The sequence below is a fragment of the Melospiza georgiana genome, chromosome 13 (genome assembly GCF_028018845.1).
Source record: "Melospiza georgiana isolate bMelGeo1 chromosome 13, bMelGeo1.pri, whole genome shotgun sequence".
Lineage (NCBI taxonomy): Eukaryota > Metazoa > Chordata > Aves > Passeriformes > Passerellidae > Melospiza > Melospiza georgiana.
The window spans coordinates 18,962,051-18,976,363 of NC_080442.1; the positions used below are offsets into that span (position 1 = coordinate 18,962,051).

The following is a 14,313-nucleotide window of genomic DNA, read 5'->3' on the forward strand; positions in this document are numbered from 1 at the left end:
TTACTCACTTCAAACAACTCTTCCCCACACCTAAATAGCAAGGTATACATTATCCTAACTTTTAGACATGAATAAGTTCACATTTAAGCAGTGCTCTTGGGATATTGAAGTCCTTTTATATGTCTTTCTTCAAATAGCAATTACATGATAATCAAAATGCTGTTGATGAACAGACTGAAATCAGAATTTGCAAGCAGCTTTTAATCACTTGACATTTGTACTGGCAAGATTTGAATCACTTTACTCTTAAATATTTTTCTGACTAACAAAATGTGTAATAGTTCCCAAAATAGTAAGGATTGTAAAATCTCCTACTTAGAATTAGTGGAAAGAGAATGTATTTTGGTAAAAGCAAAGAGATTATTTGGGAATCGAATAGAAAAATGATAAAAGCTCTAGATGGATTGGTAAATAATATTTCATTACAGGGGTATAAAAAGAGACATCTGTTGTAAATTTTAACTACTCAAATAAAGGAGCTGCAGCTTAGCTCTTTTGGCAAATGAGGATGTGTGCAAACATCAGTTTTAGCTGTGGTTTCGAAGGTAGAATATGAGGAGGACAATACTGATGAGAATGCAGAGTGTGAAAACTGTAGGAAGAACAATCTCTGTCACCATTTCCATGTGAGTAATCAGGGAATCTAAAATTTGAGAAATGAGGAATATGTAAGAGATTTAATCCCCTGGAGTACAGTAATACCTAACTTAGAGTTAACATAAAGATTTTTTTGAACATAAAAATGTTAATATTGACATAAACAGCAAACAAAGCAAATAGAATTTCTTAAGTCTGCCAGAGCTGTGGCAAATCCATGATAGTTTTCCCTCTCTTTTTACTTCTGAAGACATGTCAGTGCTCAAAGGGCTGCAGAAATTGTCCTTGCTGTGAATTAGCTGCAGTGCATTAACAATATTTTACAGGTCCTCTGATATTTATTCCCCTCACCTGAAGGTGAAAGAAAATTGTCAAAGAGAAATCCTTAGGAAGCTTTGGCCTTTTTATGATTGTTCTGTATCTGTTTGAAAAATTGAAAGGGTTATATTTTGTAGAACTTTATTCCACTGAGAAGCCTGGAAGAGTTCAGTAAACCCATTTCATTCATAGTGAGCATGACTTGGAAGTGGAGGCTGAGCAGGAATTAACTTAGGCTGACTTCTTTAGAGGCTTGTAGTGCTTTTGGGGAGAAAATACCTTTTAGCAGCATTCAGAGAGCAATTTAACATCTGAACTTTACAGAATCTGTTTTTGTAGACAAAGCAGAGGCATCCTTACCTGCAGCAAGGTGTTGGTGTGTGGCAGAGCAGGTGTCCATGGCCTTGCGGTGCCAGCTCTCCACCTGGGAAGGGTGACACTTCTGTGAGACTGAGCATCCTGCTCACTCCCACAGCTCCCTCCTTGGCCTACAGTTAACTTGAAACCATTCCATTCTACCAACACATGGGTTTCTGAAAGTATCTTTGTGGTTTTCATTTTGGGGTATTTCTCAGAGTTAATTGTTTAATAAAATTTCTAGTGGCACATAATACATTCCAGGTTATTTTCCAGTAGGGTAGGTTATATGTGGAGCTTTCTGCCTAGAAATCTGACAGCACTGCTAAATAACTTCTGATGGAGAGTTTTTGACTTCATCACTAAGTCTACCTAGAATACTTTAGAAACAGTAATTGAGTCTGTTCCACTTTCAGTATCTGAATATCTCTCTATTAAACAGATCCCTGTTTTAGAGAATCAAAGTGTCACTTCTGTACCATATTCATACAAGTTGTTTCCTGAAATTCAATGTGATATTTGCACATAAAGGGAAAAACATCAAAATTAGCAGCAATCACCTCTCTTGGATTGGGGAATCCATTTGCACTGATAATCTTTTTATAGTAGTCAACAGATGCCTTTGGGTACCGTGGTTTCTTCTTGTTTTTGAAGTCAATGTGGTAAAGCCCAAATCTTTCAGAGAAGCCTTTGTTCCATTCAAATTTATCCAGCAGTGACCAGGCAGTGTAACCTTTGACATTTACACCATCATTTAGAGCTGGAAACAGAACACAAATCACTGATAAAGGTGGGGTTTTTCCTTCAAATATGGTTCTGTAAATGTTTTGGTTTGGTTTATAGCAGGAAGACATGGGGAGCAGGACAGAAAAAGGAAGTACAAATTAATTCAGATTCTTTGAAATTGCTGTCTTTAGCTTAGAGGTACTAGAACTCTATGGGCATGGTAATCTCTCTGAGAATGGAAACTGATGATTTATTGAAGTATCAAATCTCAGGTAGGTTATTGTAGTTATTAGTATTGATAGGTTTGCTTAGGTTGACATTTTGGTGAAAATTTGAGTGGTTTGATGTCCATTTTGACTTGTGAATAGTTATTTCTCTGTGATTGAAAGGACAAAGTAAAAAAATAAGCAGAAGGTGAAAATACTCCAAAGTCAAATCCCGTAAAGCTGTTTTTGAGTGACCTTTGAGTATCTCATTGATGTATCCCTTCAGGTACTGGATCCTCCACTCGTCACACAGCTGAGAGCACTGCATTGTTTCAGACACTCCATTCTCTGTCACATAAATCAGGGGGTTCCCATACTGGGTCTGCAAACAAATGTTTGAATTGCTTCACATAAAATAACTTCATTTCAGCAGAATATATGAATTAGCGAAGTGCATGAAAAGCAATTTTCTACATTTACTTACTTTAGTAAGAAAAATGTGTAGTAGGGATTTAAGTTAACTATGGGGCTTATTTTAAAATGACTGAATTCTGTAGTTTTCTGAGCCGAAATTAAGGGTTTTTTGACAAAGAAAATTCCCACTAGGACAAGACCAATAGCTGGAACTGTTGAAAATCAAAATCTAAACCAGGCATTTTGTTGCTTCCTTTATAATTAAAGATCTGCTCTACTCACCTTGATGAAGTTGAGCAACCTTCTGAAGCCCCAGGGCACAGAGTAGAGCCACTTAGGGCCTGGAGCTGGCCAGTTGGGGTCCACCAGTTCAGCCAGGTCAGGGTCAGTGTGGTAACTGGACACTTGGAGGAAGGGAAAGCTCTTCTGCAGAACATAACGAGTGGTAAAATGACCAATTCCCAGGAAATCCGAGGTGCCTTTAATATAGGTTTTCTCTTGCACTGAGAAAGTTGGTAATCTTGATGTCCCCAGGCCCTGCTGGGCACTCTTCCTACCTAGCAAAATAATTATAGGAGACAACTTCTGAGGAGCACAGAAATTGGTTTTCTTTATCTCACCAGCAATAAATCAGAATTGTAAAATCCTGGATGGTTTGGGTTGGAAATCATTACTTCACCCCCTGCCATGGGCAGGGGCACCTTCCACTATCCCAGGGTGCTCCCAGCCCCATCCAGCCTGGCCTGGGACACCTCCAGGGGTAGCCCCAGCTTCTCTGGGCACCTGTGCTGGGGCCAAGTATGGTTTTCCTGAATTTAGTGTTAATGTTGAGGGCACCTGAGCTTAATTGGTGTTTTAAGATGAGATCATCTTTCATCCTTTGTTTGGAGAATTAAGCTGGGTACAATACATGGAGAAACAGTGATTTCAGGTGTCCTGGTGTGTCCCCAAGGTGCTTTAGGAGCTGTGTCCAGCCTGGGGGCCTTTGCTTTGCTGTGTCTCCCCTGTGCCCTCACTTTTAGGTGTGGCCAGGAGTTACTCCCTTGTAAAGTGCTGGAAGTGTGGATCTATTCATGTCAGCTACTGGGACTTACCTACGTAATTCTTCATAACCTCTGGGTAGTCCCCTCTGTAAATGGGGTTTGCAAACCATCCCAGGTGGAACTGGATGTACCTCTCAGCAGCATCTCTGTCTGTCTGGCTGTGTGGATCAACAGGTTCCCCCCAGGCACTCGTTAGGGAAATTCCAACCATCCCTTAAAACAAAGGGACAGTTCTGCAGTTCTTGAAGTCCTTAATAGGAACAGCAGCACAATCACAGAATGAATCCTCATTACCTCTCTGCTCCCTGCGCCAGGTGCTGTTGTAGGAGTGCCAAACCTTGGCATGGGTCTGTAAAAATAATGTTACAATCAAATAAATCCTGTGCACGTTTTCATCCCTTATGGCATGGGAAGCTGGTGAGCACTTTCTGCACTGAGGTCTGCCTGAAAATACCACAGAATTTCTTTTGTGTTTATTCCAGAAACTCTAATTTCATGTAAGACATCACAAAAGCCTTTATGCAAGATTCCTTCCCTAAATTCCAGGACATCCACATGGAGCTGACACACAGCCCTCAGGCCAGGGCTCTGTCCTGTGGCTCTGCTCTTTGGATGTCTTTCCCTAATTTATTCAGGTAGATGAAAGTTCATTTTTACCAGACACTTCCTGAAGTCACTTGCAACATTCAAGTTCATTTCAACAGGCCAGGACGTTGGTTTCTAGACTAACCTGGATGTTTTCTTTTTCAACCACCTTGAAACAAACTAGAAGAGACATTTGTAATATAAGGAAATTTAAATTGTTGCAAGTGTTAAATCAAGCCCCAAACATTGGTAGTGCCTTGGATTCTGCACTGGAGGTTTAAAGCCAGATGATAATTTCAGTGTCCTGCTTGGAAGTTACAGGGCTGTGAAACTACATTTCAGTTATATTTCAGTTTAAGGAGTGAAATCTGATAAAAATCCTGAATTGACACACAATTTCAGGAGGTTTTTACTTTAATGATGTGATGAGCAGCCTTGTAGGCAGCGCAGCCGCCGAGCTTCAGTCCTGGCGCGTGCTCTCCTGTTTCATAGCCCTTCTCAGCCACTGCCTGCAAACACACAGAGGCACAGTCAGTCCTGCCCTGGGCTCCAGAGCCAGGGATGTGCTCCAGACTCTGCATCCTGCTGGGCTGGCCCTCTGCACTCCCCTCTTCCCTTCCTTGGCTCCCATTCCCTGCTTGGTACCCAGCTGTGGCATTGGGAGCAGGGTGTTGGTGAGCAGGGTTACAGGGGTGAGCTGAGGAATGGGGAAGGATAAATAACAACTGCCTTTCCAGTTCCTAACTTCTAATTTCAGTCTCTCCAGCTGAGGAGTTTTCAAAATTTTCCTGGAATTTCATGTATTAAAACCCTGCCCTCGTGCAAAATCTGCCTGCTGAGATTTTTGGCCACAAAGATTAACGGTTTAAATGTTTCCCCTTCTCTCTCCATTTTTTTCCCCTACTCTCCTCTAGTGTCACTCCCACAGAATTTTGGGAACAGAACAGTGCAGTGGGAGAGTTTGGAAGGAAAGCATTGATGATTTACCCAAGGATTGCTGAATGTAATCCAGTGTTTCACACGGTCACCAAACTTCTCAAAACATAGATTTGCATAATCGTTAAAATAATTCATCATGCTTATGTTCTGCCAGCCACCATACTTTTCTTGGAGAGCCTTTGGAAATAAGAATTTCAAGATTCAATAATTGTACTTGAAGGTCAGCTGCTGCTTAAAGAGACCTCTATTTCTATTTAATTCTGTTTGTATTTCTGGCTCAGAAAGAGATTTTTCAAAACTTCAATGCACATAAAATCCAAATGAAAAGGAAATATTTACAAATTCTTAAAAGTATCCAGGCTTCTCTACCTTTTTCAAGTACTCTTAGTTCTTAACCTTAGGAAATTATTTCTGTCAGAAGGCTTTATTTGAAGTTTTTCACTAATTTAAATATTGTCCAACCTGTGGCAGATCCCAGTGGTAGAGGCTCACAATAGGGGTGATGTTGTTTTCCAGAAGACTGTTAATTGTGTCGTTGTAGAACTGTATTCCCTTCTCATTCAGTTGTTCCGCTGATGGAAAGCACAGACAAGGAATTACCTGCAGTGGTTCCCAAATAACTGGAAGAACAGAAATCTAAAAGTATTAACCAAGGAATTTTACATTACAGTGTTGGGAATTCTGTAATGGTAAAATGCAGACAAACAGAAATCTGTAACAGGAATGTTGAACAACTGTGGGTTACTCAGGAGTAAAATTCCTTACAGATAATATTGGGAAGAATGTGGTGAAATTGTGCTTACCTTTGATGCCTGTGGGCATAATCCTTGGCCATGAGATGGACAAGAGGTAGTGATTCACCTTCAGCTCCTTCAGCAACTGAATGTCATCCTGTGAGAAGAAAATCCAATTAACACATCCTGAGGCCAAGCAGAATAACTTCAGTTCCTCATCTGTCTTAACTAATTCTGAATGCAGAAAATCTATGGAAGATTTGCACAAAAGAGGATTCAGTCTGGTTTTTTCTGATCTTTGAGGTGATGGCTTGTTCTACTTTCCTCTTCAAACACTTTTTTTTGACAGGCCAAAGAAGTCCTGTAATGTTTTGTGCAACTGTGGAGACTGAATGTTTGCACTACGGAAAAATGAGCTGAGGTCTTGCAATACTATTGTATTTATGTCAGAATTTGTATTAGAAAATAATAGAGGCCTGTAAATCTTGACTTCAAACATTTCAGCTCAGGCTCAAAAGCATAATTACTTGAACTTTCCTTCACTGTCTTATACTGGAACGAGAAAACCCCCTAAATCCCATATGAATGAATGTATGTTCTTTTGCTAAGAAAATATACATCTTCAGTGTTCAATGAAAGTAGAAATTGGTGGTATCTGTGCCAATGCAAAGAGAATTCTGCTGATGAAAGCAAAGAGTGCTCTGATATAAAGAGGACCAGGTAAGTGGACAAATACAAGCATGTTTTAGAAATTATTTCTAAATCCAAATCCAAATAATCTCTGTGTCAATCTCCTGGTGCCACACCACAGTAGGCTCAGAGCCCCAGCTTCTCTGAGATACTTTTTAAGCTATTCTTTCAAACTTCTGCTGCTTGAGAGCTCAAATGAAACCTCTTGTGCATTTTCCCATTTTAGGAGAGTACGTCATAATTAGTTCCTTTTCTCTTGGTTCTTGCTGAGACCTCTGGTGCTCCCTTGAACTTCATCTATGTGGAGAACCCTCAGTGGAATATAACTTCTATTAAATTAGTTGCAATTCCAATTATGTAACCCTGGCTTCTCACAGTCATTTGGATTCCCCTTGCTGTGTATCTGTCTTTCTCCAGCACAGTAATTCCAAAATTGGTTTTGATGGTATTAGCCTTGGAAACACGTGAACAGAGCTGCATTGATTATTTGTTATCCTTTCAAAAAATGGGCAACATCCAGACTGAATTTTGAAGCCTCTGAAAAATATACAGAAAACTTCATAAATGCACACACATGTGATGGTGTTTGCAGGGGTCTGAGGATGAGGAAACATGAGGATCTGACTCCATGTTTCAGAAGGCTTGATTTATTATTTTATGTTATATATTATATGAAAACTATACTAAAAGAATAGAAGAAAGGATTTCATCAGAAGGCTAGCTAAGAATAGAAAAAGAATTAATAACAAAGGCTTGTGACTGACTGAGACAGTCCAAACAGCTGACTGTGATTGGCCATTAATTAAAAACAACCACATGAGACCAATCCCAGATCTACTTGTTGCATTCCACAGCAGCAGATAACCATTGTTTACATTTTGTTCCTGAGGCCTCTTGGCTTCTCAGGAGAAAAAATCCTATGGAAAGGATTTTTCAGAAAATATCATGGCTACACACACACATACACAAAAAGTTAATTTTGTTTAAAGCTCAAACATGTTTATCGTATTTCTAACTAAGCATTTGGACTTCCTTACAGCATCTAGAATATTTTTTGACACAAAAATCCTGAAAAGCTGACATGTATTTGGGAAACACTGTGGGATTATTGGTTTTATGAGATTATAAAGGAAGAAGATTTTACTGAACTGATTAAAAACATCACCACTTGGATGCCTAAACTGAATACCTTTAGAGCAGCTGAAGGTGCAGGTGGTTCCCCTGAGCCATACCTTGACCCTGTGGTAGCCATCGCAGGCGGAATCTCCCGTCTCATTCCTGAGCACCTTCCCCTTGCTGTGGGTGAAGGCGTCCCAGATGCTCGGCCCTTTGCCATCCTTGTCCCACGCCCCCTCGGTCTGGTAGGCAGAACTCCCCACACCCCACAGGAAACCTGGAGGTGAAAACAGGGGAGTTATTGGAACAGCTTCCTGCTGGTTGGTCTCAGTGCTAAATGCTCATAGGAGAGAGGAACTGGAAGGGAAAGGAGGCTGAGGTTTCCCGCATTTCAAAATGTGTCTGTGCCTAAATAGGTCTGAAAATGGGGAATAAATGAAGGTGTCCTGTTCTGATGCACTGAAGAAGAAATGGCATCCTTTCACTTATTAAACCTGTAAAATCTGTACTTTACAGTGATGAGGTAGGGCATTGATAGCGTAGAAATGTCTTACTGTAAAAAACAAATTAGGGTTCCACATCATTTCTCCCTGCTGGTTTTCATAGTACTTTTAGCAACTACAAGTTTAGATGTTATGTAAAATATACAGAAATATTCTGGATTTTTTTCCTATTGTTACACAAAATACTATATCATAAATGACTTGAAAACTTGAGTATGAAAACCAGTCAGTGCCTGTATATTTCTAGTTTTGATTTTGCTTGGATGAAATGTGTTTAAATATGTGTCAAAGAAAGGATAAGGTTCATAAATTCATACTGAAGAGTGGATTGGATAATACTGAACAGCTTGAACCCAGCACAGTTATTGCACTGATTTCTTAAATAACCTGCATAACAAAGGGTATTTTAGTTTATTTCATTAGTTGTAGGTAATTTGTAAAAAGGGAGAGGAGTTCTCAGGTGTGATATGAGCTGTTATCTGTGAGCCTGTCCCTGTGTTTCCTGTTGGATTTATGGAATGCAGGGTCATGTGGATCTCTGTATTCCCAAAGCGCTCTGCATCCTGCAGCCACCTCCATCTCTGTTCCTGCCATTTCCCTGGAAGGACCTGAACACCTCTGGGTCACTTCCTTGGGCACAGGAGCAGGTCTAGAACATTCCAATCCAGCCGGGGGTGGGCGGTACCAGCTGGGAAGGTGCCGTAGTAGAAGGAGCCTGGGTTGTTCTTGGTCCACGGGAAGTCCTCGGCCACGCTCAGTGCCAGCACTGCCACCAGCACAGCCCAGCACCTCAGGGTGTCCCTCCTCATCCTCACCAGCTGGCCCTGCCAGGGAAAACACCAGAGCTCTGTCAGGGCTTGCTGCTCCACAGATCTGGGGGGTCAAAAGGGAAAGCTGATTCTTTTTCTGCTGGATGGGAACTAATTGAGGGCTGAAAGTTTGGGCTGAGTGGAAGGAGCAGTTAGACTTCTGCAGGGTGGGGAAAATGAGGGAAGGTGATCCCCTTAATCAAAATTATAATTATTAGAAGCCACATATTTCCCCTAATGTTACTTAGCTTTATTCTAAAGGTCTCTTTGTTGATACCTATTTTGTTCTGAATTTCAAGCTGTCCCACAAATATCAGTAAATAAAATTCTCTAACCATGACAAAAAGAAACAATTATACTGGTAGCATCTTCCCACCTGTCATGGCAACAATCCCTCTGGAAGCTGAAAAGGAAAACTAATACTTGCAATTATTGCCATTTTAATTAATTGCAGCTTTTATCATGATGCTGTCCTTTTTATCCAATCCCAGCATCAATTTTAAACTGTGACATCAAGTTAAATTATTAGAGAGACACATTTTAGCTGAGTTAAATAAAGTTTCAGAAGGGCTTTTTAGAAAAGCAGTTTCCCCCAAATTGATACAGTCCCCAAAGGATGTTTTACATTCCTGAGCATCTGCTGGTAAATCTGAAGATGGGGTTGGGCCATGAGGAAAAGCAGAACAAATATTTAAAATAATTATGTTTTGCATTGGAATACCTGAGCTGCTTTGCAGGTTGGCTCCTGACAAAAATGAACCCCCAAGTGTGGCAAAAAACAACAGGCAAAGGACTGACCCCCTTTTCAGAAATGTAATAAATGTACAGCCTCAGAGACCTCCCGTTCCTCTGTTTATTAATGATCATCTCCTAATTAACACAGGAACTACACAGCTGGCTTGGGAAAATGGAACCACTTCAGCACTAAAGGCTTTTAGTCCTGGATTAAAAATATCTCCACCTAGGCATTCCAAATGGGAGCACTTAGATTACAGGGTTAAAAAAGCTTGTAGCAGCCTATAAGCATTTTAAATCAGGTCTAGATCTCTAGAATTGCTTTTATTTTGAATATAAAAGGTTGCAAATACATGTGATTTTAACTTAGACATTGCCAGCAGCTCTCTGGTTTAGTCAGTAAATTTAAATTTAGCAGTGCCCTTCATCCTCTCATTAGCACTGACCAACAGTCCCAGGAAAAGGAGCCAGGAGAGCAGGAAATGTGCAGGGGTCTGTGATGTTTCTGCAGCTCAGGCACTGCCCCAAGGCAGCAGGGCTCTGGGGATTTACAGAGTGCTGCTAGCAGCTAGGAACTCATTTGGAGTTAGGCATAACAACCAAATCAATCTATTTTTCACTTTTGGCTTGATTATTCTTAGTAGTACAATTAGAAATAATTTCAGTACCTCAAGAACAATTAAAAACTTCAGGATTTTACAGCACTCTGTATTGAATAAAATAATCTATGCACAATCTGCTGTGGAATATTCAATCAAACACTTTGCAAATTCATATGTGCATTTTGGAACTCTTCATTGCTCTGGTTTTCTGGCATGTATCTCTAAAATCACAGTAGAAGAAACAGCTTTTTAAGTAGTACAAAAAGGTTTAATAAGTTTAGACTGTAAGGATGGTCCTGTAAAACCCATTTTACCCCCTTGCTGTCTGGCAGCTGAGTTCCCTTCTGCCCTGATTGCAGCTGGAGTTATTTCCATTTCCCCCATCCCTGCCTTACCTGGTGTTCTTCACAACAGATGTGTCCTATCTGGGAGATTCCTCTGAACTGCCACAAACCTACCAGGGCATTCAGAATAAATTTACTTGCCCAGAATAATTGCATGGAATTAATCCAGGCTATCACAAAACCTCGGGAGAAACATCTAGTTGCAAACAGCATTTTGTTCACTTGCAGTCACAACAAAAAGGAACAATCCTTTTGTATCCACAGCCAATGCTGCAGGACGAGCTTTAGCTTAACCACAGGAATCTGTTAGCAATGAGGATTTTCCTTTGTAAGCAAAATGAGCTTTGCACTTATCTACACATTCATGCAGGACTGCCTCTTGAACAAGGGGTTTGTAGATATTTTTCATCAGGAATTGCACTGATGGGCCAAGGATGGGTTCAAACAGAAAAGGGAAATTTAGGTGAGATATATGGAAGAAATTCTTTACTGTGAGGATGGGGAGGCCCTGGCACAGAAGCTGTGGCTGCTCCTGGATCCCTGGCAGTGCCCAAGGCCAGGCTGGATGGGGCTTGGAGCAGCCTGGGACAGTGGAAAGTGGCTCTGTCCATGGCAGGGGTGGAATGGGATGAGCTTTAATGTCCCTTCCAACTCAGAGCATTCTGGGATTCTGAATTCTGTGATTTTCTCTTGGTGCAAATGTCTGTGTCCTGGATGGTGTTTGGCAGGGAGAGCTCAGTGACAGATTTGGGGAGGCCAAGGGCTTTGTTTTTAAATGGCATCATTTAAAATCAGATAATTAAGATGCAGGCTTGAAAATTCACATGCTTTTCCTTTTCTTTCTAAAGGAATTCCTTATGGTGATGTCTTTGTGGAAAAAAACCAACTCTCCAGTCTGGATGTTCAGCTCAAGCTAAAATCAATTTCTTTTACTTCTGGAGTTACATTCAGTCCCTCTCACCCATCATGTCCATTGAAAAGGCACAAAACCAGGTAACCACTGCTGGGCTGAAAATGTGATTTCAGCCACCTCTGCTCACCTGGCTGTCAGGTGAGATCAGGTGAGAAAGCCTCTCTGTGCTGAGGGAGAGGGGGCAGAGCCTGAGCCAGGGCAGAGGGAGGCTCTGGGCACCGAGCACAGCAAAGGTGTGGGAGCTTTTCCCACAGCCACCCTGAGGAAAGGCATCTCTGGGCAGGGCAGCAGGAGCAGCTCAGCTCCTTTTGAGGCTGGGGGATTTCCTCCTCCTGCTGTGCACCCAGAGCTGCTGGGTGCTCTGGCTGGGTGGCTCCTGCCTGGGACCTGCTCTCCTGGGCTTTGCAGCTGTACAGTTTGTAAACAAACTCCTGGTTATTCCTTTGCTTACCCAGTTTTGTCTTTTTGTGCCTTTTTGTTTTTGTTTTTCCCGAGCAGTGCTGGTGCCCTCGCGTGGCCAATTTCATAGCTGAGAATGTTGCCTGGTAGAGTAAAATAAGTATCAACACTGCAGTTCTTACAGAGCCTCTCAGAAGAGAGATCTCAGAGATATTTCAGAGATCTCAGATGTAAAAAATGCCCTTAAATGAGAGCAGGAATATCACCAGGAGCTCCTTGTTCAGCCCGCTGGTCTCTCTGTCCACTTGCCTGCCCTCCTGCTCCTCAGGAAGGGACATTTTCAGGGACAGAGGTGATGATCCTTGAAAATCCAGCAGCTTCTGCACACAAAGGGCACTGCTGTTTGCTCAGCTCCAGCTGCAGGAGACATGGGTACTGAGGGCACATTTTTATCACTTTTTTTGGCATTTGGCACATTTTATCTCCTGCAGAACCAGGTAGGGCAGTGATCCAGAGTCACCACAGCACTGAATGATGCCAGAGGTGTGGTGATTAAGGGTGGGCATTACTCATTCCTTGTTAAATCATAATTGCATCTAAAAACACCTCGAGAACAAAGGCTCTGGCACGCCAGGAGAGGCTGGGAGTGTTCAGAGAGCTGGCAGGGGAGCACACTGACAGCTCACCCCTCTCTCCATGTGAGGAGCTGCATGGATCTCACCCAGGGAGCTTGGATCAGGCCAGGGCTGAGCTCAGAGCTCTGCTCTGCCTGCCTGGTGCCATATTCATCAGCCAGGCTGCTGCTTTAGGGCATCACTGAAGTCACTTGGTGAATTGTCACTGACTCAGTGGTGAGGAGGAGCCAGCCCTTGGTGTGCATGAAAACACAATTCCTTCCAACTGCATTTAACATGGGCTGCCAAGAACATGACACTGTCCCACTCTAAGTTGTGTTTGCATAGGTTTTCTTCTCTTAACATAATCTTTTCCTGTGATGTTGTTTCCCAGTTTCCTGCATAAAACCCCAAATTAAAAAAAAAAAAAATAAAATCATATTTACATTGTGACAGCTTGGTCATTTTTTCCTCTTGGAAATGTTTTATTAGCAGCAGTTTTTGAACTGTGCCAGAAACACATCAAGGCTATAAAATCTTTTATTGTATTTTATTGGTAAAAAGAATGTTTTTTAAAAAATCTACTCATTGGAGTCTGTCCAAAATTGGCCAGTGAAGTAAAATGCATAAAATAACCTGGAAAGCAACTTCTGCAATGGGCTCATTCCATGAGTGTGAATTCAGGGACTGACTCTGAGAGTGCTTCATTTGTCTCCAGCCTGGAGTGGATCTTCTTCCATAAATGCTGCAGATATTTATGGCTTCTCTTGCTGCAGGATTCTGTGTGAGCACATCACAAAACCTTTGGCACAGAGCCCACTGTGCTTATCCTCCCACTTTATTTTCTATCTGTGCCACTTTGTGTTGCAAAACCTCTTATCTCCAGCTAGACACCAGGGATGGAGCCACCCTAACAGCAAACCCCTAAACCTGCTATTTATTGGATTTCTGCTTTTAGCCCCTGTGTTTTGATGAAAAAGGAGAAGCTGTCTTTCCTAATTCCCTGGCAGCTGTTCAGACAGTGAGACCACATCAGCCTCACACAGTTCTGACCTATCTCCTCAGCTTCCTGATTCTTCATTCTTCTGAGCTACACTCCCTCTCCAACCTTGAATAGGCCTTTTCTGTCTCTGAGAGAAAAATCCTTTCCTATTATACAGCCACCAGAAAACCATGTAATTTTTCCAGTGTGTGGTCTGCTGCAACTACACTGAGATATTGGAGTTTTTTCCAAATCAAAACAAAACCCACTTACAATTGTTCTTGGAACAAGAACACTTGTATAACTGTGCTTGTATTTTTCTGTGTTACAAAATTACTTTCCTTGCATTATATTTGCTGCTTTTGGAAACTTTTTGTCCAAAGCTCAACTGGGTTTATGACCTGGTTTTGTTTTTCAGAGAAAAACATTGGAATCGTGGAAGAATATTGGAAGGAAGAGAAACAAGGATGGTTTGCTTTACTGTGGGGAGCACCAGTCTGGTATCCTGGGAAATCTGTGGGCAGCTTCTGCAGACAGTCTCCATTGCAAGAAAACCTCCAGAGTCTGGGAGATCTTGTGAAAAGAACTGGAATATTGAACTGGGATTCCTGAGAGAAGATGGAGAGGAGTGACTCTGAAACTTACACTACATTTCCTCAGCAGCTCCTGCACTGGTATGAGAAACAC

General features: G+C 41.7%; 1 protein-coding gene across 1 annotated transcript; it reads right to left on the minus strand.

Moving 5' to 3' along the window:
* Positions 1–527: 527 nt before the first annotated feature.
* On the minus strand, positions 528–9,037 carry LCTL (lactase like). The gene is made up of 13 exons (XM_058033650.1): positions 8,914–9,037; positions 7,842–8,002; positions 5,989–6,076; positions 5,648–5,757; positions 5,234–5,362; positions 4,660–4,755; positions 3,956–4,010; positions 3,713–3,874; positions 2,901–3,175; positions 2,460–2,586; positions 1,833–2,032; positions 1,276–1,339; positions 528–643 (listed from the first exon to the last, which is right to left on the minus strand). The coding sequence occupies exons 1-13, from the start codon at positions 9,035–9,037 to the stop codon at positions 528–530; spliced, it is 1,707 nt and encodes a 568-aa protein (XP_057889633.1).
* Positions 9,038–14,313: the final 5,276 nt, after the last annotated feature.

Excerpts from the sequence above, each read along its gene's own strand:
- LCTL (XM_058033650.1), bottom strand. The coding sequence starts at position 9,037 with ATGAGGAGGGACACCCTGAGGTGCTGGGCTGTGCTGGTGGCAGTGCTG. Across the intron at positions 8,003-8,913 it reads CTACGGCACCTTCCCAGCTG|GTTTCCTGTGGGGTGTGGGG; the intron begins GTACCGCCCACC and ends TTTCACCTCCAG. Across the intron at positions 4,011-4,659 it reads CTGCTCATCACATCATTAAA|ACCCATGCCAAGGTTTGGCA; the intron begins GTAAAAACCTCC and ends TTATTTTTACAG.